This window comes from Vidua chalybeata, chromosome 14 (assembly GCF_026979565.1).
Source record: "Vidua chalybeata isolate OUT-0048 chromosome 14, bVidCha1 merged haplotype, whole genome shotgun sequence".
In the NCBI taxonomy this organism is placed as follows: domain Eukaryota; kingdom Metazoa; phylum Chordata; class Aves; order Passeriformes; family Viduidae; genus Vidua; species Vidua chalybeata.
The window spans coordinates 11638694-11666627 of record NC_071543.1 but is presented as its reverse complement, the minus strand read 5'-3'; the positions used below and the strand labels follow the sequence as shown (position 1 = coordinate 11666627).

General features: G+C 43.9%; 1 protein-coding gene across 2 annotated transcripts in view; it reads right to left on the bottom strand.

Moving 5' to 3' along the window:
* Positions 1-27934, bottom strand: part of NRK (Nik related kinase) — an 87704-nt gene that overhangs the window by 19653 nt on the left and 40117 nt on the right. Inside the window, exons 9-21 of one of the 2 annotated variants that reach the window (XM_053955510.1) lie at positions 26587-26665; positions 25721-25896; positions 23921-23993; positions 23321-23516; positions 21805-21969; positions 20912-21073; positions 17421-17570; positions 11659-11790; positions 9381-9448; positions 8161-8279; positions 5680-5777; positions 5169-5293; positions 1482-1575 (exon numbers count right to left, since the gene is read on the bottom strand). In XM_053955510.1, coding sequence (XP_053811485.1) covers positions 1482-1575; positions 5169-5293; positions 5680-5777; positions 8161-8279; positions 9381-9448; positions 11659-11790; positions 17421-17570; positions 20912-21073; positions 21805-21969; positions 23321-23516; positions 23921-23993; positions 25721-25896; positions 26587-26665 — 1637 coding nt within the window. The remainder of the gene's footprint in view (positions 1-1481; positions 1576-5168; positions 5294-5679; positions 5778-8160; positions 8280-9380; positions 9449-11658; positions 11791-17420; positions 17571-20911; positions 21074-21804; positions 21970-23320; positions 23517-23920; positions 23994-25720; positions 25897-26586; positions 26666-27934) is intronic. The other variant, XM_053955511.1, reaches the window with a different exon arrangement.

Sequence of the window (27934 nt, the reverse complement as noted above, 5' to 3'; positions counted from 1 at the left end):
CTTTCCCTGACAGCATTATCTGTGGAGTCAGAGGTGGGCTTCTGGGAATACATTTTATGTTTTAATTTAGATGTAAAAACTGAGCCCAAAATATGCAAGTCAGTATTTGAAACTGGGGAACCAAGCTAGTATGGGGCTTTTCAGTTCAGTTTTCAGTCACATTCAACTGAATGAAACCAAACCAAATCCTCATTTGAACCACTTGGGCAGTTTGGCACACCCTAACCACTTCAAAGCTGTTCATGCTGATGGGACAAGGAAAGCAATGCTGGAGATGATGTGGAGACTCATGGTGATTGTAGCTGGTGGGTGAAAAAGGGTTCAGAGGAAGGGATGGGAGGTTTCATGAGAAGGAGGGAGAAGACTAGAAAGAAGCAGAGAAAATTATGAGGTGTCAGCCATCTGCCTGCTCTCCCTCCCACACTCTTTCCTCCAAACCCACCAAAACACATAACCTCAACTCTTTTATCATCCTCCTTCATCCTCAGGGTGGGCCTCAAAGACCCCAACATTCTCCCTTCCCTCAAGCAGCCTGGACATCAGGGGAAAGGGGAAACACTGGGCTGGTTTCACAACAAGAGAAATACTGGTTTATGCCCCGTTTATAGTTCTTTCTCCAAAGCAGAGTCTTTTCTCCTCAAGGATGGTGGGACAAAGGCCAAATGGAATTCCCTCCCCAGGCAGGAGGGTCACCACTCTGGTCTGAAGTTTAGAGACACCAGAGGTAAAGAAAACTCCTTTTTCTTTCTACCCTGCCACAGCTCTGGAGAAATCAGCAGTTTCACAGTGATTTATTTTCCCTATCTGTGAAGCAAGAATACGCTCAGTAATATCTAAAGAGGGCTCTGACACCAAGTACAAGTCTTATTACTGTAATTTTTTTCTTGTTTTCAACCACAGAGAACATTGTTCTGCTTTGTCTCTCTTCATCTTTTCTGCGCTGATATTTATCACAGGGGAAAATCCACATGACTGGAAGCCTCTACTAGAAACTACAGCTGGAAGGAACCACAACATGACATATGAGAAGACAGGAATTTTCCCTAAGCCAGTAGGGAGAGATAAAGTGGTTTTCCCCTGTTCCGGTAATATTTTAAGCAGTAGGAGGTAGTTCACTTTAAACTGGAATAAAAAGAAGTCAAGACTTTTTAAAAGTAGCAGCAATGCACACCAACAATAATGAGAGTGCTTTTTGTCCAGCGCCTTCACAAAATACCTTGACATCAGAAACTACTACAGGTCAATAAGAAGGACAAATAAAGAACTGCAATTTTGTACCTAAATGTAAGCTTTTCTACAGGAAGTACAAAACCTGAAACTACACTTTTTTTTCCCAAGGCTTACAGCTATAATTTGCAATGACTGAGCAGGACTTCAGAGTGAGAATTCTCCCAAGAAGTAATGGATATGGTGTCTATCATGCACATTAATGACCTGACTCCCCCTCACTGTACCCACCCCCTTACAAATGGCCAAATTACCTTCTGTTCTGCCACGGTGCTTTGGGGTTTCAGTTCAATTCCATCTGGTACCCTTGTCCTTGAGAAATCTGCAATTCTGCCGCTTAGCAGTTGCCTGGTAACAAACTCCAATTAATGAACAGAACTACTTCAGGGAAAAAAAAAAGGAAAAAAAAGGAAAAAAAAAACTACACATAGCCATGTTCAAATGTGAACATAATTAACATTCAATAGTTACACTCAAAGGTTCTTGTACAAAAGCAAGCTGATTAGTCTGTGGATCTGCCTGAATGGGCTTGTGCCTGAGGACCACTCACACACAGCAGGAAGCTCTCCCCACCTTGACAGAGAACATCCCTTCATCTCCCTGAACTTCATCAATCATCTTTCAGACACTGCATGACTCAGGCAAGTCCCTCAAGCTGTCATTTGGGAAGTGCCTACTTCAAAACTTCTGGCTCCTGTCATATATTCCCCTGTGGGGTGTAATTATGAGCCACCCTGCTCTCCAGAGAGAGCAGCAGCTGCTCTGCCATGTGCTGCTGTCAGGGACCTCTCTGCCAGTGCCTACTGGGACAGGCTACACTGGAATTTCATCCTCTGAATCAGTCCCTGAAACATAGACTTCCTCACCTTAAAAGGAAACCCAGAAAATGTTGCCCAGTACACAGAGAGACAGAAGAAAGCAAGAGCTGCTGGATTGGCTGGGGCCAAGAGCCCCCCAAGCCCAGCCTCCCATCCTCAACAGTGATCAAAAGCTGATAGCAAAAGCAAGAGTGAGAACAAGGCAAGTGTGTGTTGTGAATTCCCAGTACATCACTGCTTCCTGCACTGCCTGAGGTATCTTTGCATTTTAAACTTTTTCACCCAAGTGGAACTGCTTCAAACATGTCTTGGCCCCATTTCTGCACACTTCCACCTCATATGATTTATTTATCCCATTTATTTATTTATACTCATATCTTTTTACTTCAATCCATTTAAGCCTATTACATTTTTGCCTCCTTTCCAGTAACTATAAAATTGACTGGATTCAGCCAGTGTGAAGGGCTCTACAGTGCTATGTGCCAACTGGTAGCAGACTGTAATGTATTTTTTTAAGTGATGCCCCATGTGATAACAAAGAAGGTTTGGTGAAAGACCTACTGATTTAAGATGGGTGTGTAGGAGTAGAAGTTTTTATGGCACTTTTTGTTGTTTATTTTTTGGTTTTGGATTGTCTCCCCATTCTATGTGAGTGGGTAAATATTTGCACACTAAACTAAGAAGGAATGACAAGATGTGGATTAGAATCAATGGTGAATGCCAGGACCTGTTCTTCCCAGGGAAGAAAACAGCAGCTGTTCTTAAATAATGTCAACATCCAACTTAGGAGAGGTAGAAAGTAATTCCTAGCCAAGCACACACCTGCATCCACCTTGTCCAAATGCTGGTAGGAAACAGCAATCAAAGAGCAAAGAGAGGAAACTGAACTATATAAATGAGTCCCAGGACACTCAGTGTTTTAGGGACATACTGCAGGCACTGGAGGAGGAAGCACTTTCCATAAAGTAGGAGAAATTAACAGCAATGGAATATATGTTCTAAACAAGGAGGTAAGACACTGAATCATATAGACTGGCAAAAGCCAGTGTTTTTTGTTTCTTTAAAACAAAAAATTTGAGTGTGTGAGGAAGAATTCTGGCTCATCTCACTGCAAAGAAAAACAAGACCAGAAGTTGCTTTACTGGTGAAACACAGCAGCCCTTAGTCCAGCATCCTCAGAAAGGAGCCTTCTCAGGGTGGTTACCAGGATTCATCCAAGAACATAGGAAATTCTTTCTCTTGCAGATGTCCCAAGTGTAGTCCTACTGGGCACCTCCAGAAAGCTGGAGTGTGGACATCAGGTGCTGTACCACAGCCCAGGCAAGAACAGGAAAGTTTGGTTTCAGTAGCCAAGTAAAACTTGGCCCAAGGTGCTTCAGCCAGAGCCCCACAGAGTGCAAGGGGCTTCAGATCCTACATGCTCTAGAGAGCAAAATACCCCCAAACCCTTCACTTCAGCCAGAATATGCACTTTGAACACTGGCTGCTCCTTTCAGTCAGATCACTGTCCTTTTTGCTATTTACTTGGCAGCAATCAGGACACACTTCCTGAAGTATCTTTTAATATAAATGATGTTCAGCCAAGGTGAAGGGACTCTGTTAATAGCAAGATTATACATATGATTTTACAGGGGCTCTTGCAGTGGCTGTGTGCACAGGAAGGTAAACGTGACAAGGAGCATCCTAATTGCACCTCTCCAGAGGATGGGTGGATCTCAGACACAGAGGAGATGCAAACAACAAATGCAGAGTTCCAAAGGCAGTGATACCACTCCTTCAAATCATACAGCATGCAAGGATCACAGCAATCTAACACTTACACAGCAAAGTCATTGCTACAGGGCAAATCCATATTTTTATGTAGAGTCTTTCTGAGGTCTAGGATGAATTCTACGACCTAGAGTGAATAAAACTTTTTACAGATCGGAATAAGGTGGTTTGGAAGAGGATCAGTAGGAAAACAAAGACATTACAGTAAAAGTCAGCTCTTTCAGGTGCACTGAATAAGCTACAAGATTTTTAACTTCTTTCTCCTCATTTCAGCTTTGAAAATGAACTTCAGAAATGCAAATGAGGAGCATATGCAGGCACAAAAATTCTACCTCTTCAGAGCAGCACAGGGGAAAGGACTGGTACCAGCCCAACACAATAACCTGCCAACAATGCTCCAAATCTGGGCATCTCTGCCTGACACCTGACAAAACTGCATGTGTAATTCTGTCAGAAGAGCAAGAGCCCCATCCCAGAGAGCTCTGTGGCCTTGGGATGTACTTCAAAGTAAATCCTAGAACCTGAATCAAACTGAAGTCCCTTTGCAAGAAAATCGTAAGTTTTATTCACCAAGACAAAAAATGTTTCTGTTTGCTGTTCCTAACAGCAGAGGTGGCCAAGTGACCCCCTGACTCCCTTCTCTTGGAGTAACAAGCTATTCTTGCTCCACTATTTCTCAGCAGAATTCACATTTTACATGACAGGTAGAATACCACAAGATGTCAGTCACAAAACTAGCAAGACAAACTGCAAAGCTAGAGAGACACAGTTCAGGTGGGATCAGCTGACATGCCACAGCAGATGCAGAATGTCAGTATGAAAAATACAGCACATTTTACAAAACCATCTCTCCTTTTTATAAACAGCCCTGATGAAGAAATCAACTTTTCAGTGGCAATTATTTCTCCCAGAGTGAACAGACTATGTGAAATCAAGGGTCATATTTGCCTTGTTTTCTCCACTGTAACCTGTATTTGTTATGAAGGCATACAGTTTTTACAGTTTTGTTTCCCTCTTCTTTTTTATTTCAAAAATTCCATGTAAATGTAAATCATTGTGAAGTAATCCCTATAAGAGCACTACCCAGTATATCCAGTTAAAACAAGACATTTCCTCATTGTCCCAGGGCAGCAAGTCATCAAAGTGCATTATTACCCTGTGCACATCTGATGGAGCAAACATTTACCCCTAGGAGTTCATTAAAATGCAATTAAATTGCTTAATTACAACTGACACAAATGAGTGATAGTAATTTCAAAGGAAGGGGAGTATTTAGGCATGCCAACTTTTTCTAGATATTTAGCAGTGTGCAACAAGAACAATATTCTTAATAATAATAATAAAGAAGCCAACCTTGTGTGGTTTGTGTCATCTTCATCGCTGCTGCTGCTGCTGACTTCATCACTTGAGGAGGAATAGTCTGCTGCTTTTAACAAGGAGTTGGCACTGTCCTTCACCTTGGCAAAGGAGCCTGGACTCTGAGCAAAGAAAACTCAGCTGAAGAACCCATTGTTAAACAGCACCTGCTGTATTTTACTGTCCCAGCATATACAGTTATGGTCACTTTCAGAGCAAGAAAAGCTTTACTAGGAAGCTGATCTGGTTCTGTTGGTCTATCACAGGTGGGTATCTCACAGAGCAAAGTGACTTGAGCCAAAACTGGACACTCTGCTGAGGACCTGAGCTGGACACAAATCAGACCTGGACTGAGAGCAGTGAGCTTGAGCCAGCCTCACATACCCCTCAGGCTGACTCATGAGTGACAGCAAACTCACACACCAAAACAGAGCTGTCTGCACAGACAGACCCCCTCGGTGAAAATTATGGACAAATCAAAAATATCAGAGGATTTAAAAGAACCTACTGCAATCTGGCCTGGATGAGAAACTTTTTCAGGCTTCTGATGCAACTGCACATGGTTCTGGGACAAAACATTCTCTGCCTTGGCCAGTCCTGGATTCCCTGGGGGTAAAAAAAAATCCAAAATTGTCTTTTTATAAGTGTATATGCAGCAGGTGAGAGAGCAAGACAAGCACACATAGCTATGACCCAAAAGCAGATACCAGTCTCTGCTGACAAACTTCTCTTTTCTCTTTGTTGCAAAGGAAAATCTCATTGCTTGTTTCCCAGTGGCTCTAGAAGCTGCAATATTACATACATGAATTGATACTGGTGCACTTTAATGCTGCAAGAGTAAGACAAACAAACCAAACCCTTGGCAACACACGCCCACTGCACATCAGCCACAGTTCAACGGAAAGGGAGCAAGGGAAAAGGTGAGGGCATCCCAATCTCTTCCTCTGACCCTCTTCCTGAGGAGAGACAGCTCATCACATCATCAGCTGCTGGTCATACTCCAGCACCAAAGGGCAGGCAGCTATTTCCTGTGACTGCAGACAGGGATCAGCAAGAAAGCTCAGGAGCCTGAGCCCCCCTACACACCTCTGGGAGAGAGCTGCTGCCAAGATTTGGCCTTCATAAAACTGTTACACAAAACCAGTTTTGTTTAACAGTCCAAAGTGATTATCTAAACCTAACTGGGTGAGGGCAACAGCTGCACTAAACTGCAAATCTACCTGTGAAATGTGGGCCTCCACTGCCTGCAAGCACTGGAAAAAGCAAAAGAAGCCTTGAAGGGATGCTCTGCACACAACCCCTGACACAAGGGAAAGGAGGGAAAGCCATGTCCCCTCATCCTGCCCTGGGACTCACTGGCCAGCTCAACACTTGCCTTTTCCAGCAGTTTCTCCCATGACTGCCCCACTGTTACCAACAGGACTCCTTGTGAGTTAAGGGGGAGAATTCAAGCTCACACAAATTAGATTTGTATTTGGTAATTTAATTTTGTCACAATGGTTTCATGTCTTCATCCATTTTGCAAAGCTTTCAAAACTCACAACTCCTTACTGGTCAATAAGCAACTAAGCAACTCAGCAGAACTATTAGCCTTAAAGTATTTATAGCCCTTTCCTCCAGTTCATTATCCCTGTGGGTTTGGGAAAGCAACAAACTCCATCTGAAATTCCGTATGCCAGAACTAGCTGTAATTTAATGACACTTAAGAACTCAAGGAGACAGTTTAAACCACAAGGGAGGTTTTCTATTCTTTCCATTTCTGGTGAGATTTTTGTTTCCCCATGCCAAAATAGCACAGGAGTTACATATCACATGGACATTGCAAAGTTGAGCTGGGCTGTTGCATGTTGTTCAGCTCTGTTATTCAAACACAAAATGACATAAGAGCAAAAAGAAACAAAACCCAAGCAATTTAAAGTGTGCTTTGGATTTCTCTTGAAGAAAAGCTTCCTATTCTGTGTAGCTAGTAAAAGCAAAACTGGCTTGATTGTGTAAGTGTAATAAATAAGCAATTTGTTCTCATTTATCAAGGGCTTTTAAATTAACAATGTAAACCTCAATATAAAAATAAATGACCTCATAAGATCACTGGGGTGGTTTCAGAACATTTTTTGCATCCACCCTGCTTCGACTTGGGCATGTGTGATTCCCCACGTTCCCAATCTTTAGTGGCCAACCTGGATGCAAGGCCTTGTGGCACAAGAACTGCCCTGCAGCTGACCCACAGGAAACACCCACAAGAGTAGCAAGAGAGGCAAAAAGCTCTCCACTTCTTCACATCCCCATCTGCCAGAACCTCAGGAACCAGAATCTGTACTGCAAAACACTTCACAACCACAAGCAAGCTGCTGCATTCCTACACCACTACCAGTGACAGCAAAGGAGGTTACTAAGCTGTACTTCGCCTAAATCAGATGGTTTTATCTTCCTTTTAACTTCTTTTGCCTTTTGTTTAATTCCACTATCTTTCTGCACATAAAAGAATACTGGAGAAATATTTTATAATGTGCTCTAGACAGAGATTTATGCTTCCTTTTGCCAGTACATTATTAGAGTGCAGAAATATTAGTGTACATCAACTGCTCAACTGTATCATCTTATCAGTGGGCAGTGCAAAGAGCAGAATTTGCCAATGAGCAAATATCAGTATTGAATTACATCTGTATTTCTGGAATGTTGGCTCTGCTGAATTTCAATTGTGTCACTAACTGCAACAGAAATGGTATTTGTCCAATTCTTAATTGAGGCAATTCAAATTTCCATATGAAAATATATTCACAGTCACTTTTCTAACTCAAAGGAGGAAGCACTTATATTTTAGGAACACAGACCATATAATCCAGAGGGCTTTCAAAAGCCTCTCAGCAGAGGATGTCATTAAAAGGATATATCCCATTTGCAATGCAGAACTTGACACCCTGCAGAAGACCATTTCATGTGACACGAGTTTAGTACATTCTGACTGATGGATCTTTGACTTAGGAATCACCTGAGGTTGTTGACCAGCTGCTCTGATGAGATCCCATCTCCCACTGCTTGGTGCCAGGAGTGCTGCTGCTACTGTTCAGCTTCAGAGCATGTCCCCCAGGGGATGACTGATGAGTGTTACTGAACAGAAAGACAAAAAGCAGATGAGACTCTCGTGTGCAGGAACAGAGACTGGAACAGAGCTCCTGGGCCACAGGATTGAGCTCCTGCTGTTACAGTACGAGATCACACTCTGGATAACAAGAAGTTTATCTTCACTGCTGCTCCAAGCAGGGCCACCCAGGAGTGAGAGATGATGGAGGGGACAGTTTCCTCTGGGCAGTCATTCTGGGAGACTACAGAGATTCCCAAGTCATTAGAAAATATCTTTCTGTATTACATCTCCCTTGGACTCTTCAGAGTCAAAAATCTCATGGCTTTACAACTCAGTCTCATTCCAAAATCTCATGGCTTTACAACTCAAGAGAACTGCTCCACTACCTTCCTAGAAGATACATCAGCAGTCACCTATCAATGGAGAAAGAAATGCATTGAACAGTAAAATAAGTTGCCAAGCCAGTGGCTCAACCAGAAACCCAGTCCCAGAAGTCACTCATTTGTAACACTGACAATTACTTATACATTTCTTTTCTGCTTTGCCTCCTGTAATTCCCAAGTGGGGAGCATGTAGGGCTTGATTTCACTTGAAAGTTATTTCAGATGATGTTTCTGACTCTGACTCATCAGAAATGCTGCACATCACTTTGTAATTTCAGCTAAATCTACTTCACTTTCCAGTCTCTCCAACCCATTCTGTTCCCTGATTAGACATCCAGTGGGGGCTGCCCTTTACTGCTGAGCTCTAGATATCCTTGGTCTTTTCTCCTGGGATATGAAAAAAGTACACCAGCCTTAAGGGCAGACTGCCAAAATTGTCACAATACATCTACAAGCTGCCTGTTCAAGCTACTCAAGGCAAAACAAGCAACACAAGCTGAAATTAAAAGTGCCTGTACAAGAAGTTGAGGCTCCAAAGCATCCAGACACCTGACTCTCCTCTGAAACCAGTGCCACTGGCACTGAGGTAGAGCATCTGTCAGATATTTCGGTTTTCCTATTGACAATAAAGCAGCATTAAAAAATTACTTTAAACATAAAACACAGTATAAGCACAGTGTATGTGTATAAAGTATAGAGTGTACGCTTAGTTTTAGAATAAGCATAAAACACTTTAGAGCTTACCTTGAAAGGCATCTCTGATGGCCAGGCTGATCCCTGCTGTAAAATTTCGAGGTTGTCCTTTCTGGAACCTTAAGGATTTAATCAAACATTTCAAGGTTGCTATTGATATTGTAGATTCAGTCAATAAACTTAATGATTATCCTGTATCAATGAAAAAATAAGACTAACCAACAGAAATGAACAATAGTTCAGTGCGACCTGTGGGGAGGTAGTCCATGATATCAGCACTGGAAGCTGCAAGTCAGCAGCAGGTGCTTCCAGCTTGCTCTCAGCCTGTGCAGTCTATCAGGGTGCAGACAGAAAGAGGGTTGCACCTTTCCTCAGAGTCAGTATCATTCTTGATCAATATTTAAAGCAGTGAAAGGCACCTGCAGTCACTGAATGAAGCTTTCCCCAGCTGGTGGATTACCTTTTGTTGTTACCACAGGCTGGGGAATGAGACACACACACCCCAACTGCAAAGTAATAAACTAAATACACACATGGGCATATGAATTCCTCAAATAGTCTTGGACTTCTTCTTAGAAATTCTGTTAGAAAGAGAAATACACCACCACCTCAATTACACAAACTAATAACCTTTCCAAAACAATCCAGACCTTTTTACCAAACAGGCTGCTATAAATACCTGGTCTAACAAAAGAGGTGTGTCTGCAATCACAGATCCTGCAGATATTGTATGTGTGCAGATATTATACACTGTGTTGATTTGGCACAGGCTGGTTTTTGTAGTGGGAGGTGCCATGGAAGTGGCTTCTGTGAGGAGCAGCTGGAAGCTTCCACCACGTCCGACAGAGCCGATCTCTGCTGGCTCTGAAGATGGACATGCTGCTGGCCCAGTTAGAGAGGTTGGTAACACCTCTGTGATGACACATTTAAGAGGAAAATCAAAAGAGCACACGGCAGTTTTTGTCCGGGCTGGCGAGGTGCCCCCGCCAGGGCCATCCCGGCCCAGCCCCGGCGATGTGCCGCCGCAGCCGCCGCCATCTCGGTGCGGCCTGCAGCGAGCCCTGCCTGCACGGCCGCCCCAGGCAGCCCCGCTGCGGGCACAAGGGCCGGGGCGGCAGCGGCTTCTCCTTCCCGGTGCCCTGCCCCGAGAGAGGCCTTAAACAGCGCCAGCGCCGCGGCCGCCACCGCCCACACCACGGCAGCGGGGCCACCTGGGCAGCAGGGAAAACATGGCCAGTGACTCCCCGACACCCAACCTAAACGAGATCAACCTCTCGGTGCTGCGGGGTCCTGTAGGAATCTTGGAATTGGTGGAACTTGTTGGCAATGGTACCCACGGGCAGCAGTTTTACTTCTAGTCAGAGAAGAGGAGGAAGTGCGGACATGTGAGGGGAAAACAACATGGTGGCACCAAGGTGAGTGAAGAAGGAGGGGGAGGAGGTGCTCCAAGCGCCGGAGCTGAGATTCCTCTGCAGGCCATGGTGAGGAGCATGGTGAAACAAACTGTCCCCCTGTAGTGTGTGAAGTCCACGGGGGATGCAGAGATCCACTCACAGCCTGTGGGAAAAGTGCTCACACCAGAGTGGGAGGATGCCAGAGAAAGCTGTGATCCAGTGAGAGACCCGAATGGAGAGAGAGGGCCCCTGCTGCCAGAGACAGAGAGAGAGCCCTTGCTTCCAAACGAGAGCAGCCTGTCCTTAGAGGACAGCACCCTCTGGATGAGTGACCCATGTTGCAGCAGTTTTGGGACGACTGTATGCCCATGGGAGGGACCCCATGGCACAGCAAAGACTCCTCTCCCTGAGCAAACAGAAGGTCTCAGGTGATGAACTGACCCAAACCCCCATGCCCTGTGTCCCTGCACTGTTGGTGGGAAGGAGGGATGGGCTGAAAGGAAAAAAGGTGTTTTAAAGGCTTATTTTACTTCTCATTACCCTCCTCTGACTCTGTTAATAATAAATTTACTTTATACCTTTAAATTTGAACCTGTTTTGCCCTTAGAATGTCTTCTCCCAGACCTCATCTCAACTCATAAGCTCTTTGTTAATTTTTTTTTCCCTCTCCTCTGCCCAACTGAGAGGAGAAGAAGGTGAGTGAACGGCTTTTGTGGGTGCCTGGCATTTGGCCAGTGTGAAACCACGACATACACATACACATAAACCCACACCACCAACCTCCCTGCAAATTTGCATCTCTCTTTCTAGATTAGTGTGACCCAGTTCATGTACAAGCAATGTGATTTTCAGAGTTTCATGAAGTGCAGAGGGTGGATATGACAGTGCAGTGCAATCAACCCCCAAGAGAGCCGAACACCCCGAGTTTTACCCACCTTTGGGGGCTGCTCTTTGCTGTGGCTCGTGCTCCAGAACACGTCGTCCTGCCCGGGGCTGAGCGGTGCTGTCACCATGTCTGACAGGGAGCTGCTGTGGTACACGTCCTTACTAGCCCGGAAATTCTCACACTTGAAGCAAACAAAACACATGGTGAATTGCACTTCCCTGCCTACCTAACAGGTTGCAGTCGCAACAGAGATCAATGGTTCTGCTTGGGAGATTAAATATTTACTAAGCACAGCAGGAATATTGTGCCTGGATAGAGCCCCACTCACCTTGTTCACTGTGCAGTGAGCTACTCATTTCCAGCAGGTTAGCATGTTAGGCACACATATCCCAAGGTGAAGGGTACAACAAAAAGAAATAGTAAAAAAATCTATTCTCTGTGTATGCATATATATATATATACATACTCACACACCCCTTTCTTAAATCTATGGAGAAGCAAACAGGTCACTGGCAATGCACAGGGAACTAACTACCTGGATGATGCAAAAAAATACTGTGGAGTCACTACATTTCATTCAAACCTGGACAATGCTCCCACTGCAGAATTTCCCTAATCTAATCACTGTGGGAACCCACCTCCCCTAACTTAGATGTTGACATCCAAGTATTTGCATGACCACCACCAACCCACAGTCACTGGAGGCAAATTGCGAGCTGCAAGCACCTTTAAGTGCTCCAGTTATAATGAGGGGACCCTGGTCCTCCTCTGAGACAAAGTTTTCAATTACTTGAAAAAAAGAAAGAAAGATCAAACTTGAGAATGCAGTAAGAAAGAATGAAATTATGCTCAGATTACATCCTCATGGGTGGTCAAGGCCAGGTGATTCCAATGCAGCCACCTGTGTTTAAAACACCCCTAAAGGTGTCCAGTTAGAGCACTAGGATAGCAAAAACCCCAATCACAGCATGGGAAGGGGAAGGAATCAAGTTACTTCCTTACAAAGTCTTCACTCTAAGGGAACAAGAAGTAAGCAGTACAAAACTCAAGCTAAAATATCTGATTCTTTCTGTATGTAAAAGAAGAAATCTACACTCTGATGATCTGCTACCCCAGTGTCTGCCAAAGAGGAAGAAACTCAGAGTTAAGTGTGTCAGCTGAGAGTACTGCCTCCCTGAAATGAGAAATCCTCTTGGACACAAGACCAAGAACACACAGGAACCCTGTCTGAGCTGGGCCTGTCTGCAGGGCAGATTCTGCTATCCTGGAATCAGATATTACAGAAATTGAAGAAGTATTAGAGAAATGCCTGAAGCTGTACCACTCTGTGCTTCACCTTGTCTGATCTCCCATGCAGTGCTAGGCCAGGGCTCTCTGGGAGGTGCCTCTTCCTCAAACACAGGGCAAGATCAGCACCTCCAACCCTCCAAGGCCTAAGAATGAAGTTTGCAATTCTTTTCTCGGTCAGAGTTCAAATTCCTGTGTCCCAACTGAGTTACTGCAACTTAAACCAAAGGCACTTACAGTACACTTTCCCCAAAAAATGACTCAAATGAGTATTATTGATTTATCAGGTAAGTCTACAAAATTATCCAGTTTCTCCATCCTAGAAAGTAAACCACAGTAACTAGAACTTCACACAGCTTTCAAGAAGATAATAGGATTATGAACTTTCTAAGTTTCATGGGAACAATGTTCAATGTCAATTAAATACTGACAAGCAGTAATTCTAAAACTAGAAAAAAGATGTCAAAGATGTCTCATTGCAACCTCCCAGACCTGTATGACAAAGTCAACAGCCAAAACCAGTCCTGAGAAGTTCACTTAGTTATTCAGGTGCTTTTCCTGCCTTTTTGGGACAATATGTTCTGTTGACTCTCTTTACAGAAAACAGCTTTTTCAGCAGTTGTAACATAATCTATGTCCTTTCAAAATACCTTTTTGTCCAACAAGATTGTCTCTAATAATAGTTTTTATTTAACCAGAATTATTTGAGCAGCAAAGTGCTCACCTGAAGAGATCCATTGTGGGTACAGAAACAGGTTTTGTAGCAGGTGTATTATTATCAGAATATAGGAGGATTTTCTTTTCCTTGCCACTTTTTCAACAAGATACATATATTTCTTTTTAAATTCCAGCCGTTGAGTCCTGCTGATTCCCAGAGAAGTGTTTAAAAGCATGGATAAGCTTTGCTGAGTCATGATACAAGTGACTGAGTGAATCCAAACTCTGCCCAGTACACCAGTTCTGTGTAAAGCCAGGAACAGACACCTGCTCCCACAAGCAAGCCAAAATCATCACAGATAACCCCCAAAATCAGTGTTTGATATTCTCCTTAGGTTTGCATAGGGAAAATAATTTAAACCTCTCCACCTAACAATGATTCTAAACTATTGAGATTTGAACCTTAAATTGTTTTTCTTGTAAGTGTGCTGCTATGTACTGCAGCAAACACAAACCTGTACAAAGCAGGTGGAATTGGTATACTCTGAATCTCACATTTCCCTCAGCAGACAGGTAGGATGGAAGGCACTGAAAAATCATGCTCCTTTTACCTCAGGAGCTGTGTGAAGTTTTTCAGTGAAATAATTCTGAGAGAGATCTGGGCATCCATGATGCGCCACAAGATCTCACAGAATATGACTGTTGAAAATAAAAAGTAATTTTTGTCTGAGCAGAGCAGTGCTGGCAGATGATCCCTCTCTGACAAACCTGGCTAGAAGTTCTTCAGTGCAGCATCTGTGATGAATTCAGCTTGCATTTCAACTCCACAGTTCACTTTTATTTTAAATCAACTAGGCACCCACATACTGGATTTCACAAGTATATTTCTGTGTCTTTTAATCTCCAGGTGACTACCTGACCCATCACTTGTATTGCCTAAACACCTCATCCAGTTAATGCAGGCAGCATGTCCAAACATGCTGCCATTAGCAGCAACAGCTGCTCCCAACCAGCAAAGGGAAAAATAACTCTTCAGGGGATTTATAAATTACCCATTGAAGTTCATGTGGAGTCCATGTGAACACAGCAGGCAGCAGCACAGATGGGCTTCTCCCTGTCCACATGCACTGTCAGCTGGAGCTCTGCCTTGTGAGGGGTACCAGGGCACCTCCCAGCAGAGACTGAAATCACATGGCAACCACTGTGCATCACTTGCTGCTATTATCCTTAAGTAACACCATCACCCTAAACAGCATATATTTTTTGTAGTGTAGTCTCCATTAAGAAACATGAAAGAAGTTGGAAAATACTGCTTCATTCCTCACCACTCCCCTCAGCAGCTCGGACAAGTGCTACAAAAAAGGAAAGCACTGAGAGGGTGCAGAAGAATGATCACTTGTCCCAGATGAAGCAACCTCTCATCCCAGGAGAGACTCCCAAGCAGGGCAAGACTACCCTCTGTAAAGCAAACTGTACTCCTGCAGAATCCCAAATGCCCTGCAATAAACTATGGATGCTCCCACTGCTATTACAGGGCTGAAATATTTGCCTCAGGGAAGCTGCCGGCCTCTGCCCAAGGCTAAGATACAAATGTCCTTCTTGTAGACCTTGCAATAGCTCTCCAGTGATTTGATGCTGCAAGCCAGGCCATCAACTCAGCCCACTTACAGTACTCGTGACTTGAAACAACAAACAGGAGCTGGAAAAAAAAGGATGTGAGAAGACAAACATAAATATTTTTCCAGGTAAAAGCTATCAGGTGAAATGAGGCCTTTCTCCTCACAACATCTGTTTCTGGTGATTTTTCCATCATCACCAAACAGCAAAACAACCTGAAGAGGAAAGGCACAGGAAGGCTTTGACTCAGAGACACTAAGAGCCAGCTATTATCCACCTCCCAGACTCTCAGACTCTGAGACTCGCTGCAGGGCACAAACCAAAGCAAGATAGGGGAGAGCTGCTTCCCCAGATCCTCCTGCTGGGGAATTTCAGCTACTCTGGTATCTGCTGGGAAAGCAGCACGGTGAGCTGAAAGCAATCCAGCAGAGTCCTGGAATGCACAGAGGGTAACTTTTCCAGCCAGGTGATAGGCAGCCCTGCCAGGGGGGATGCAATACTGGTCCTGAGGGTCACCAGCACAGGGGAGCTAATCAGTGAATTCAAGGCTGGAGGCAGCTGGGGCTGCAGTGATCACACACTGGTGGAGTTCATAGTCCTGAGGGATATGGCTCAGGACTTAGGAAAGTAAGGAAAGAAATTCTTATGATGAGGGTGGTACAACACCAAAGAAGGTTGCCCAGAGAGGCTGCACATGCCCCATTTCTGGAAACACTCAAAACCAGGCTGGACGGGGCTCTGAGCACCCTGATCTAGTTGAAAATGCTCATGGTAGGGAGGTTGGGCTAAGTGACTCTTAGAGGTCCCTTCTGACCCAAACCATCCTATAACTCTGTGACCTTTCATGCAGGATGTTCACCTGAAGCTCGTGCCAAGCCAAATCAACAATGAGTTTAAGAAACATTTAGGATAATACAACCTGATCTCACAGCAGTAACCCATAATTGCAGGTATGCTCAGAGAAGCATACAGGCCCACGCTGCTGCTTTGGTGAGGCAGTGTGACATGCTCTGAAAGCAGCTGAGCTGCCACCAATAACCCATCCTCCTCTGCAGCCTGACCTTCCCCCTTTGACTCCATGACCCAGAGCAGAAGGAGGTCACAACATGCCACAGAAGCACACAAACAATGCCTAAGGCTGATTTGAAAGTCACTCTCCTGTGGGTAGCACTAGTTAAATCCCACAGAAGCAACTGGAGAGATGCATACAAAAACTGTCCATCCATCCATCCATCCAGGAGTCCAGCAGAAACTGAAAGCTGCCAAGAATAAAACTAGTGCTGTGACTGAGAAGCTGAATGAATGCAAAAATTAAATACTATGAAATACTATGAAATTTACTTATGAAATACTATGTAAAATGTACCAGCAATAAGATTATTCTGGCCACTGCACACCTTTAGAACAAGTGGAGATATCCAGGCTAAATGAGTTGTGCTCACACTTATAGCAGTTTGCTCCATTTTTACTTGCTGTTTTGTTTCTCATTTGCTCACATACACTTACAGTCATTTCACAAGAGACTAGAGAAAAAAACCCTGCAGTCCAAGCTACTTCCTTCATACACTGTGAGTAGGATGTTGAAAGGAAGCCCAATTTTTGGGCACTTTGTGAGAACCATGAATCACCTCTTCCAGAACTGGTAAAAATATCAGGAGCTAAAACGTTTTGAGAGAAGGATTCCAATGCAGAACTTCATCAGACTGTTTTCACTACATAGGTACTGTTTAGATCCCACTTCTACCTCTAATACTGACATTTTTAAAGACTCAAGACTTTCTGGGCTATATGCATAGGTAAAATCTGATTCTGCATTGCTCCTTATTGTATCTCCACATACTTACAGATTATTTCATAAGATCAATAAAAATATTGATTGCTTACATGGTTTCACTCATAAAAATTCTGGGTTTAGACTTTTTTTGTAAAGTACCATATACATTTATGGCATCATATAAATAATACATCATCCAGGGACTGCAACAGCACTGTCACTCACACTTCCTGTGAAACATCTGAGAGGAGCTTCATGGAATCAACAACCAAGCATAAAAAATAACTCTTATCTAACCCTGATCTGCAGTGTTTAAGTATAATTCTACACAGAACTCAGCAGCAGAGGTGGCACCACAAAACCTCAGAGCTGGCTTGCACATGCCTCAGTCCTCTGTGCCAGAAGGGAATGGTGTTTCTGATGGGCTGTCCTGCCTGGAACCAGCCCTGGCCCTCCTCCCCAGGCGGGTGCAGTACCTGCACTAGCAGGGCTCTCTGTGGTGCGGGGGTGCAGGGGCTGGAGCTGCTCCCGGATCCCATCCTGGCCTGCGGGGTGGCCTCGTGTCCCAGCGCCGCCGGCCACAGGCAGGGCTGGATGCTGTCACTCTTCTTTGCTCGGTCCTCGGCCTGGGAAGGACAAAAGCAGCAGCACATTGCACAGAGAGCCCCAGGTTTGTGGGCTGGATGCTGTCCCAGGGCAGCACGGAGCACACCACCTCCGATGGACCTTCCCACCAAGGAGGACAGCCCTGGCACAGCACAAACCACTATTTCCTCTCCATTTGCAACCCTTCCTTCTCCATCAAGTTTCCAAGCTGCAGCAAGGAGAAGTGCCTGGGTTTCCATCTGCTGTATTCTAGGCCAGTCCTTTGGCTGCAGGCTGGGATTTTAGCTGGGAGGAATCATCTGTTTATACTTACTTATCTTTGACAACATGCAGCCTGTTTTGCTGTGCATTAATTACCCCCTTCCACAGCATCGACATTACTGCATGCTGCTTTCTACCTTAAAACACTTTCAACACTCTGTCTTTTGGTATGTTATTTGTACAGTGAGAAAGACTGAGGAACATGATATAGAAGGAATAAATTTCCTGAGGGCATTGCTCATCACAAAAGTCTTTATCCTGTAGTTTTGACCCCACTACGCTTTTCAGTTCTGTTCAACATGACTAATTCCCATTCTCTAACGTCAATCTTTAGCATATCCTCTGATTCAGCAGCCTGGAAACAGCTCTACACAGTAAACTAGAGATTAATGCCATAAAAATACCCTGTTATCTGTGTCAGGGTGGGCATTCTTAACAGTATCTCTCACTATATCTGGATGTTTGTGCCTGTATCAGAAAGGTAAGCATATTCTTAGCACAGCCTAGAAACTGCTGAGGACATGGAAAATGATTCCACTTTGTCTCACTGTGGAAAAAAAAGAAGACCAAAACCTAAAAAAAAAACCACCCTTACTAAAACAAGAAACCACAGCCAAACACCATGAAATTCTAGCTCCAGTGAACACGCTCTTGAGGCCACATTTTCATTACCTGCAACTCGTAATAATGAAAGGCAAATTTGACCATAATCAAGGAAGAAAATATAAAAGCCAGAGATGATAATTCACCCCCCAGCTCTGTGCCCAAGGGGAGCTGGCATGAAAGGCATTATGGTCCAGATGCAAACTCATGCAGGTGACACTTTGGGCTTCCAGAACTGATGCCAACCCCATCCAGGCACTGAGCCAGCCTGGAGTCTGCTTCCCAGCTCCTTCACTCTGGTGCTGGTGGGATCAGATACAGCACAGAGCGAGCTCAAATCTGGGCACAGGTCTGCAGGGGAAAATTGTCCTGACCTGCTGGGGACAGGATAAGCACAATGGCAAAGACAAGGAACTCCCAAGAGAGGGTTCTGCACCCCCAAATGTTAAACATGAGGCTTTGGAGGTGTTTAGGATTTTTTGTGTGTTTTTAATGTCTCAATGAAACAATAATTCTCGAGAGCTTCTGTGTATTGATGATTGGTCCTAGAAATGGGAGCCCTAAAAAGTACAAATAAACTCACTCTTGAGTAGGCTACCACTGTCCCCATGCAGGTCTCTCTCAACAGAGGAACTAACATCCCTCTGGCTAATGAACTGGAAAAGATCAGTAACAACAGGAATCTGACTTATCCCTGTTAAAAATCACTGACTTATCCCTGTTAAAAACAGTTACAACTTTAAAGCATTTTGCAAATAGTTACAACTGCTGACAAAGAAGTCTCAACCAAAAAAGGCAACCCTGTACCACCAATTGTCAATTTAGTGGAAGGATCTGTGAGTTCCAAGAAGTTCTGAGATTAAGTAAATAATATAGTACAATATCCTTAAAACAAGAATATATTTTTGTAGCCATAATGACAAAAAGCCTCATGCTGTGAACCTAAAAAGCAACTAATCTGCAACTAATTATACTGTATTTCACCACTAAATTAGAAGTTAACAGTGATTGCACACTAAATTCTGTAACATACTTCATTTTGCTATCAAGGAGTCATTTACAAAACACATACCAAAACCAGAGATGAGTATCTAAGACAGTATTTTATTTGTTTTTTGTCTTCTAACTACAGTAAAAGTAGAAAATAAATTAATCATCAGAGTTGCATTTTCACCCATTAAAGGCCTAGAAAAGGCAAAGCTTTTCTATTGACTTTGATGTTGTGTATTTAGAAAAAGTAGCTTACTTCTCTGTCCACATTCAATTTGCTCCTCAGCTGGAATAAGACCCAGCCCTCCATCATCAAACACTGATTTCAAGAGCAGTTCATTCAAATTTCAGTAACTATTTGCTTAATCAGTCACTACAATAAAGCCTTTAGAACCAGGGCATTTGCAGTTTTGACAGTTAGGCTGTACTTCAAACAGAGCCACGCTCGTTTTCACAAACTGCTCCTCTAACAAGAAGCTTAATATCTTTTGTTTTCCTAACTTCATGTTGCTGCTTGGCTGTTTGCAGACTCTATTCAGTTACTGAAATTCATCATTTCACCAATCCTAGCAGTTACATTTAACTATTTATCAATACAGGACATTTCAGCTCAGGTAATAGTTGCAGCACACACACACAAGAAGAGGACAAAGATGACAGCAGCAAGGTGTTAAGAAGCTGCACTGCATTTCTCCTATTTACATGTGCATGAGCTCTCCTCATGCCTCTGTTTGAGCATTTTGGGAAGATACTTTGCCATGACTGCAGAGAACATCACATCCACTCTTCTACTGAGGAGGCACCTGTGAGCTGCTCAGATTTTTGACCCAGACTTTAGTGACACAACAAATCACACAACAGCTGCAGAACTGGGTTAACCAGTTGGAATTATATAAAAAAACATTCCAGGAATGAGGAGATGACATGGATATGGATCCAGAGCTTTTCATGACATGGTGACAGTGACCAGAATGAGTTGGTGGGTAGAAATACTGACAGTTAGCAAAGGAGGAAAATGGATTGCAGTACAGGCTCACTATATGTGGCTATCCCTGATCCATCAAACCTTACCCTGGGACATAAAATCAAGAAAAGGCATCACAGCCTGCTTGCTGGGGCACAGAGATCTGTGCTCAGGAGGCAGGATGCTGTTCTGTGCCTGGGTCAATTCTGTGAACCCTAACATCAGGCAAAGACCTCTATTAAACCTCAGGTGGTATTACCTTATTTCATGCCTCTTTGAAAGACAAAGGAATGACACCTACGGACCAGAAGAACCTAATTTCTCCACTCACCAATCAAACCCTTCTCTCAACTCGAACAGAAGTGACAGAACAATTCTTCCTTTCCCTTATCCTCTGAATATTAATGGAAACTGAAGGCTGTAGCATAAGTGTGTAGAAAGACAGGTCAAGCTCCAGATGTAGGTTTAAAGATCTCTGCTTCAGCATTCCTACAGCATCATCAACTACAAAGCACCAAAACGCTGCCCTGGCCAAGACAGTACCTCTTTGCTTGTGCTGCTTGATGGAGGATGAACTCCTGCATTTGAACTCTTGGAAAGCTCCTTCTTCTTCTGCTTGTGGTCATGCTGGAGAGACAGCAGCTGTGTCTGATCTTTGGGGAGAGTTCTGTGCATCTTCCTGTTGTGCGGCTCATCTTCCATCTTCTGAAAGCAGAGAGTGATGAACCTCAGAGACAATGATGCCTTGGAGGACAACCAAGTTGTCTGCTGGAAATAGTGGCTTTTCAAAGAACAAAGTGACCACAATTCCAGCAGGGCTGACAGAAGAGTCAGAACCCTGAGCAACAGGAAGAATAGAGTTGCACCAAATACTGTTTGGCTTTTTAGACAGCAGGTCAGAAAATCATATTTGTTCTTTTTACTTCTACTAAAACCAGAGGTCTTTAATCAAACACTGTATGCTTCTGTTTGATTACAAATCAATTTGCAGCTGAAACATTAGGAAACCATTGTGGTCAAGGTGACAGACTTGATAATGACAGTTCATTAAAATTAACCTCTGCTCCACTGTTTTTGTGAAAAAGAAATGGTCTTGGTTACAACATGAATGCAAAATGGGGACTGGAAATTTAAGCTTAGGTTTAGCTGCATCTGGAAGCTTTCAGGGTAAAGGAATTTCAAGCAGAGCAATTCAGCACAGAAGAACAGCAGGGACAAAAGTGGGAGAGACAGTGTCCCTGCTATAGATAAGGAAGGTGACTCAGTAACATCTAAGTTAACTCAAAGGCAGGATAAATCTGAGAACAAGAGGCATTAAATGAAGTCCCTCCGTGGTCCATGACGCAGAGGATGGGAACACCCTCAGGGAACTGAGAAAGACATCAGATACAGAACAGGGAGGTGCAAACTGCTGTCAGCAAACACCCTCTTCATACCTGCTTCTTTTCTAATTTCCTCTGTCCATCTACTATGAAGTATTCATCTTCCACAGCCCTTTTGTCTTCTTTAGCCCTTTCCTCTTTCCTCTGACTGACTTTCACCTCTGGCCACCTCTGCTCACACTCCTGCTGCCTTCGTAGTTCCTGCTCTCGCCTCTGGTGCTGGAAGAAAGCCAGGGAATAACGCTGCTTATTTTGCTTTACTTTAGTACCCACCAATTACTGATGCTAGTGCTCATAAATCACAAGGTCCATTTCCTGCTCTGCAGTCACTAAAGCAGGGACACCTGACACACCACAGAGCAAAAGTGGGCAGGGACAAGCTGCCACCACAGTGACTGCCAAACCTGAAGTGAAACCTCTGCCCTTTTGGCAGCCCAGGGCAGATCTGTTATTTATGAGGCATGTGAGATCTCCCTGACAGCTGGCAACTAATCTAGTGACAAATGTCTTCCCAACATTTCAAGAAGGAAGGGGCTTTTTCTTTTTCCAGAGCATTCCCATTTTGCTGGAGCAGCACTGTGCTTCACAGATGTCAGCTCTGAAATGTTCACACAATGCTCGAGTTTTGTTAGATACTCAAGAGAAGAGACACACTGGTGATTTTTGTGTTGTGCCACTGCAAAAGAGACATTGAGGGGCTGGAGTGTGTCCAGAGAGGGGCAACAGAGCTATGGAGGAGTCTGGAGCACAGGTTTGATGAGGAGCAGCTGAGAGAGCTGAGGGTGTTCAGCCTGGAGAAAAGGAGGCTCAGGGGGGACCTTACTGCTCTGCACAACTCCTGACAGGAGGCTGTAGCCAGGTGGGGGTCAGGCTCTTCTCCGAGGTAACAAACAAGTGGTGCCATGGGAGGTATAGATTGGATGTTAGGAAAAATTTGTTTACTGGAAGGCTGGTCAAGCATTGGAACAGACTGCCCAAGGAAGAGATGGAACCACTTCTCCTGCAAGTGTTAAAGAAAGTATGTGGATGTGGCACTTAGAACTAAGATATAGTCCTTATATATATAGGTGAACATGTCAGGGTTGGGTTAGTGGTTGGACTGGATCCTAGAGGTCTTTTCCAACCTTAATGGTTCTGTGATTTTATGATTTAGCTCTGCCTCTAAGACAGTGTCAGGCAGCTGAAAAGGCAACCAGTTGTTTTTTAATATCTTAGAAGCAGGACCAAGACTCTGGACCAGACCAACAGATTGCAAACTGGGAAACACATATGAGGAAGAAATGGGGATCTCTCACCCCATCTGCCAGGGCCACCACCACCAAACCTACTTAAGCAAAATGCCCTGCCTCTTCTGCTCACAGAGTTCAGGGCAGGTTATCAGCAGGGAAAGGACAGGGCCCATCTAAAACCACTGTCTTCAAAAGTGACACAGGTCTCCAAGGTGCAAGACTACGATCCAGGTTGAGCTGACAATTTAACACAGCCCTCTTGCCTTGCAAAGCCTACTCCCTACAGGAACATTTTTCATTTGTGATGAGACACGGAATAACAACACAAGCCAGCCCCCTACATCCTCCAGCCTCCTCCTCTGCTCCTTCTGCTGCTCGATGCGCTTCTGCCGCTCTGCCAGCAGCTGCTTCTTGTACTTCTCCTGGTCCTTCAGCTGCTGCTGCTGCCGATGAGGGTCTGAACGGTTTTTGTTCTCCTGCTGCAGCCTCAGAAATTCACGGCGGAGAGTTGACTCGCCCGGGAGATTAACTATGGAGCTGAAACAAAGAGGTGGTTTCTACATGGCAAAACATAGCATTGAAGAGAGAAAACAAGGTGCTTTGGGAATGTTTGTTGCCCTGTGTTAGCAAATCATGATCTGTCTCCAGCAGTTGACTCTACAGCCACACTTGGTGTGCTACAAACCAGCCTGAAGCTGATTATTGGGTCCTTCATTTGACAGCTTCCCCCCTACTGCAAGGAAACTAAAGCAGCAGCTTATTACAGACATTTTATACTCTGCAGTTATGTTTGACAGCTATGAAACAGTTAAAGCTACCAAAGGGGACCCAGGAGATTAGGGATTCAGAGCAAGTTAAGAAAGCTGTTCTGGCTGAGGAGAGCTGCCTTCAGTGAGAACAGCTTGGGCAGTCAAATCTTCTATTTCAGTAATAAAATTAACCTTGGCTCTCCTTCATCTTCATTCAGCTCATCATCTTCCTCCTCACTTCCACTGTAATCATAGTCCGTTTCTTCTAAAAAAGAGAATGAACAAACACCAGAGGAGGATGCTATTATTTAAGAAATGATCTTGAACTTTATTTCTGAGCATTCATCCTGAACTACAGGTAAGAAGGAATTGGAATTTAAAATCCACATGTTGTAGTGGGAGGCTGAGAGGAGGCAAAATATCCATGTACATAATTCAAAATCTAGTTCAGATAATGATTCAGGGCAGCCCCTTTACACACACACACCTTTTCCCGTGACTGACTGTATTGGTTTTGCAAAAGTAACCTACTTCCATAATCTGAAACAAATTAGGCTAAACCCACAGAGAAACCCAACCCCCACAGCACCACCAGCAGAGGGGTTCTTCAAAAAGACATTTAGATAGGACATAAAAGCTTGCACTGCCCTGCTCTGCTGCTCTGTACCTGTCATGGCTATGCTGAAGCCACCAGTAAATCCAGGTTTCCTTTTGTATCAAAGGGAATAATAAAGTAAGCAAAAAAAAGAAAACAAAAACTAACACTAGTTTTAGCACAATGTTTTACAAGCTGACCCATAGTTTTAAAGTCCTCTTCAAGACTGACATGAAGGCAGTTTTTACAGGATAATTTCAAACTGGTCCTACCACATTGTTGGCTCTATTACATGCTAAATTGGGACTTCATTTTTTTTGAAGTTACTATTTTGAAGTGTGTAGTCTGGCAATTCCACACTATTCTCCTTTTCAGAGGAGTTTTGATTAAAAATAGCATTTTCAGAACAAAATATAACTATGAAGAAGTGACATCTTTGCACTCCTCCACCCCTCTCAAGGGCATTTGTGAGAAATTCCAACTCACTATCTTTCCATTTCAGTGTGCTTTGAGATTCATAGCAGTTGCAGAATTTGCAACTGCTACTGGAGTCAGTAATTCTACTTTGCAACAGCAATTTCATTTTAGGTGCAAATATTCCTGTTGGCAAATCAGAGGATTCATAAGACACCTTCCAACACCATAGTGCTTTCCAAATTTGCTCTCACAGTCCCTGATCCTCACAGTGCTTCTGGCAGTATAAAACATGCAGAAGGGGAAAAGGGAAGAGAGGGCAGGGTTGTTGGTCAATAGGCCACGTGTCTCTGTCCCCTTTGCACAGCCCTTAGTTTGTCATGCACAGGCATTTTCACAGGTATCACCCCAATTCCTGCACTGCTTTTCCAGCTTTTGCTCTGAAAGGTAAGGCTGGTATTTGGAACAAATTTTCTTCATACACACTATGAAGGAAGTGATTCATTATAACATCTGTATTTTACTGGAGCTTGGAGGTCTTCTCCAGGTCTCTTTTGTGCACTCCATTGCAAAATACTTAAAGAGTCCTGCTGCCCCTAAAGAACTCACAAGACAAAATTATACAGAGATCCAACAGGTAAATCAATTGGATCTGGGACAGAAATATGAACTGAGAGACCAGGAAGCACTTGTGGAGCACTGCTCAAGAAAGCAGAGACCCAGACTTAACTTGGAGTCCTTGCTCCCTGCTAGCATCAGGGCTGCTCCCAATAACTCAAGGTTCCAAGGACTTTAGCACTAAAACACCATTAAGGACCCAGGCTTCAACAAAGAAATCTTCAAAATGGCCCCACTATCGAGGACAACAATTTCTCCATTTTCCTGGTTCTAGTATTTCAGTGCATCTGCCTTGTGCTCTGCTGCCAATATCTGAAGAGGACATGCTCTCTGAAGTGTCCTTTATTTTGGTTTTGCCATGTTACCCTTTTCTCCTTTCTTCTTCCTTGTCCTGTCCAGGTGGTCCTTCAGCATGATGCGCACTTGCCGCTCGTTCTGCATGTCGCGGATGAAGGAATGCTTCAGCAGGGTCTCCGTGGATGGACGATGCAAATAATGCTTTACAAGGCAGCTCTCAACAAAGTTTAGGAACTTCTTTGACCTAAAAGAAACAACAGTGGAGAAAGACCAATAATCCTCTTCAATTCGTGGACCAAGCACTACCCCTGAGTGATGGAAAGCGCTAACTTTGCAAGGTTTCCTTCTACATAGGAGCTGAGAGAGACAACTGGAGTTCTGCCACCAGTGAGACTCCTGCGACCACCACAGTGCTGAAGGTGAACTCCACCTCACCACCCTCTCAGAGGAGTTGTTACCTTGAATTTACATCCTCATCAACAAAACCACGATCTGGCCAACACAAGCCTTTCAAAAAATGCCCTTGACCTTTTGATAAGATGAAGATTTTCTTTATACACTTCATTTAAAATAAAAAGTAATTCCCTGTAGGGCAGGTGACTGCCATTAGCCCCACAATGTCCAAGCAATCTTCTGATAAAACCCTGACCCCAAGGAGCACATCTAAGCCTTCCTTGCTTACCCTGCAATTTCAGCCAGAGACACCAAAACAAAACAACTGCAATAGTTTAGGCAGAGTTCAAAAAGAAAGGTGTTGCTTCCCAGAGGTCAACTATATCTGACCTCTGGCTCAATCCAGCTCTTAGAAACAGCTTAGGAATCACCTCCTAGATAACTACATGATTTAACAAAATCATTGTTTCTGGACAAGAGAGCTAAAAGCCCTCCTAAGCCCACTGCAGCAAAAATACAGGTTTTTTACACATCTCTTTACCATTTTCTGGATTTCAACTTTGGGGGTGGGTTCCTTGGGATGAGGAAGAGTGCTCTCATGGGATGCATGTCACACAGGGCTGCAAAGGAAACCACAAATTATGGAAGAATCCATGTACCCCCTGCTACCTCACTTCCCACCTCCAAACACCTCCACTTCCAACATCACAGCATCCGCCCCAGAGCCCCACCAGGAGCCGACCAAATTCACACTACAACCAAGAAATCAAGTCTCTGAGTACACAGAGCTTTCCAGCTAAAAGAGAGTCAAAAGAAAGGCTGCAAGGCAAGAACAAGTACAACTTTCTTCATATTTTCTATATACATAGCTTTGGAAGGACATAAAAAAGCTCATCTTTCCCACACACAAAAGCATGTTTGCACATAAACAGAAGTTAAAGCTCAGATTGAAATATTTATCTAGATATTATGTCTGGCTTCTGGTTTCAGATAAATGATAAGCTCCATTTTAACCAAACTCTTTGCCACATTTTTCATGGCATATGAGAAAACCCAGGATGAAGAAAAGCTGATACAAAGAACAGAGCTCACAACCTGCACCATGGCACAGAGCAGAACGACAGAGCACACATCTCATCCACCCTGTGCTCTGGGAATGGGAGCACCATTATCAGGCAATCTGCCACAGATTCCACCCCTGCATTCAGAAGCTACCTTCTCTCCAGCCCACTGTACTTCTCTTCAGGGCTACTGCTGTGGAAAGTTGAAGCTGTGAGGAGCTCAAGAGAAAACAAATAGCATCCCCAGGCACTTTGTATGGAATTTTGATTGCGCTCTATATGACAGGGAGAAATGTTGAGGGTAAAAGGTCTTCCTTCACCAAACAGAGCTACTGAATGACAACAGATAGGAACTACATGGAGGCTGATTTCTTATAATATTTAGGTGTTCAGCAGTGATGCTCTTAACAGAAATGGACTTAAAGCATCACAGAACCAGTAGAAGTGAGAAGCTCTGGTAAAGCTTTCCTTACCTTCTATTAAATTCTCTGTCTCTGCCTGCCATTCTCACATTTGGTTCTGGCTTTGACTTTTTCCTTGGTATGTTCAATAGTACATGATACAGTGGAAATGAGGGACAGAAGTCTGGTTTCTAGCTCTGGGTCCCAGACACTGTTGTACTACAGTAAATAAAACACAAGGCAACAGAATATAGTCCACAGCATTTCCCTGTCAAAACTAGGGAAAACATCAAATATATGAGGAACTGGCATGCAGAATTACAAAGTCTCTCCCCAAGAAAACTCCCTGTGGACTCATGTCTCGGGACTAAGCTTCAGTCAGGCTAAAGCACAGGCTCTGAAAGTGCTCCTGAACTCCAGCTGGCTC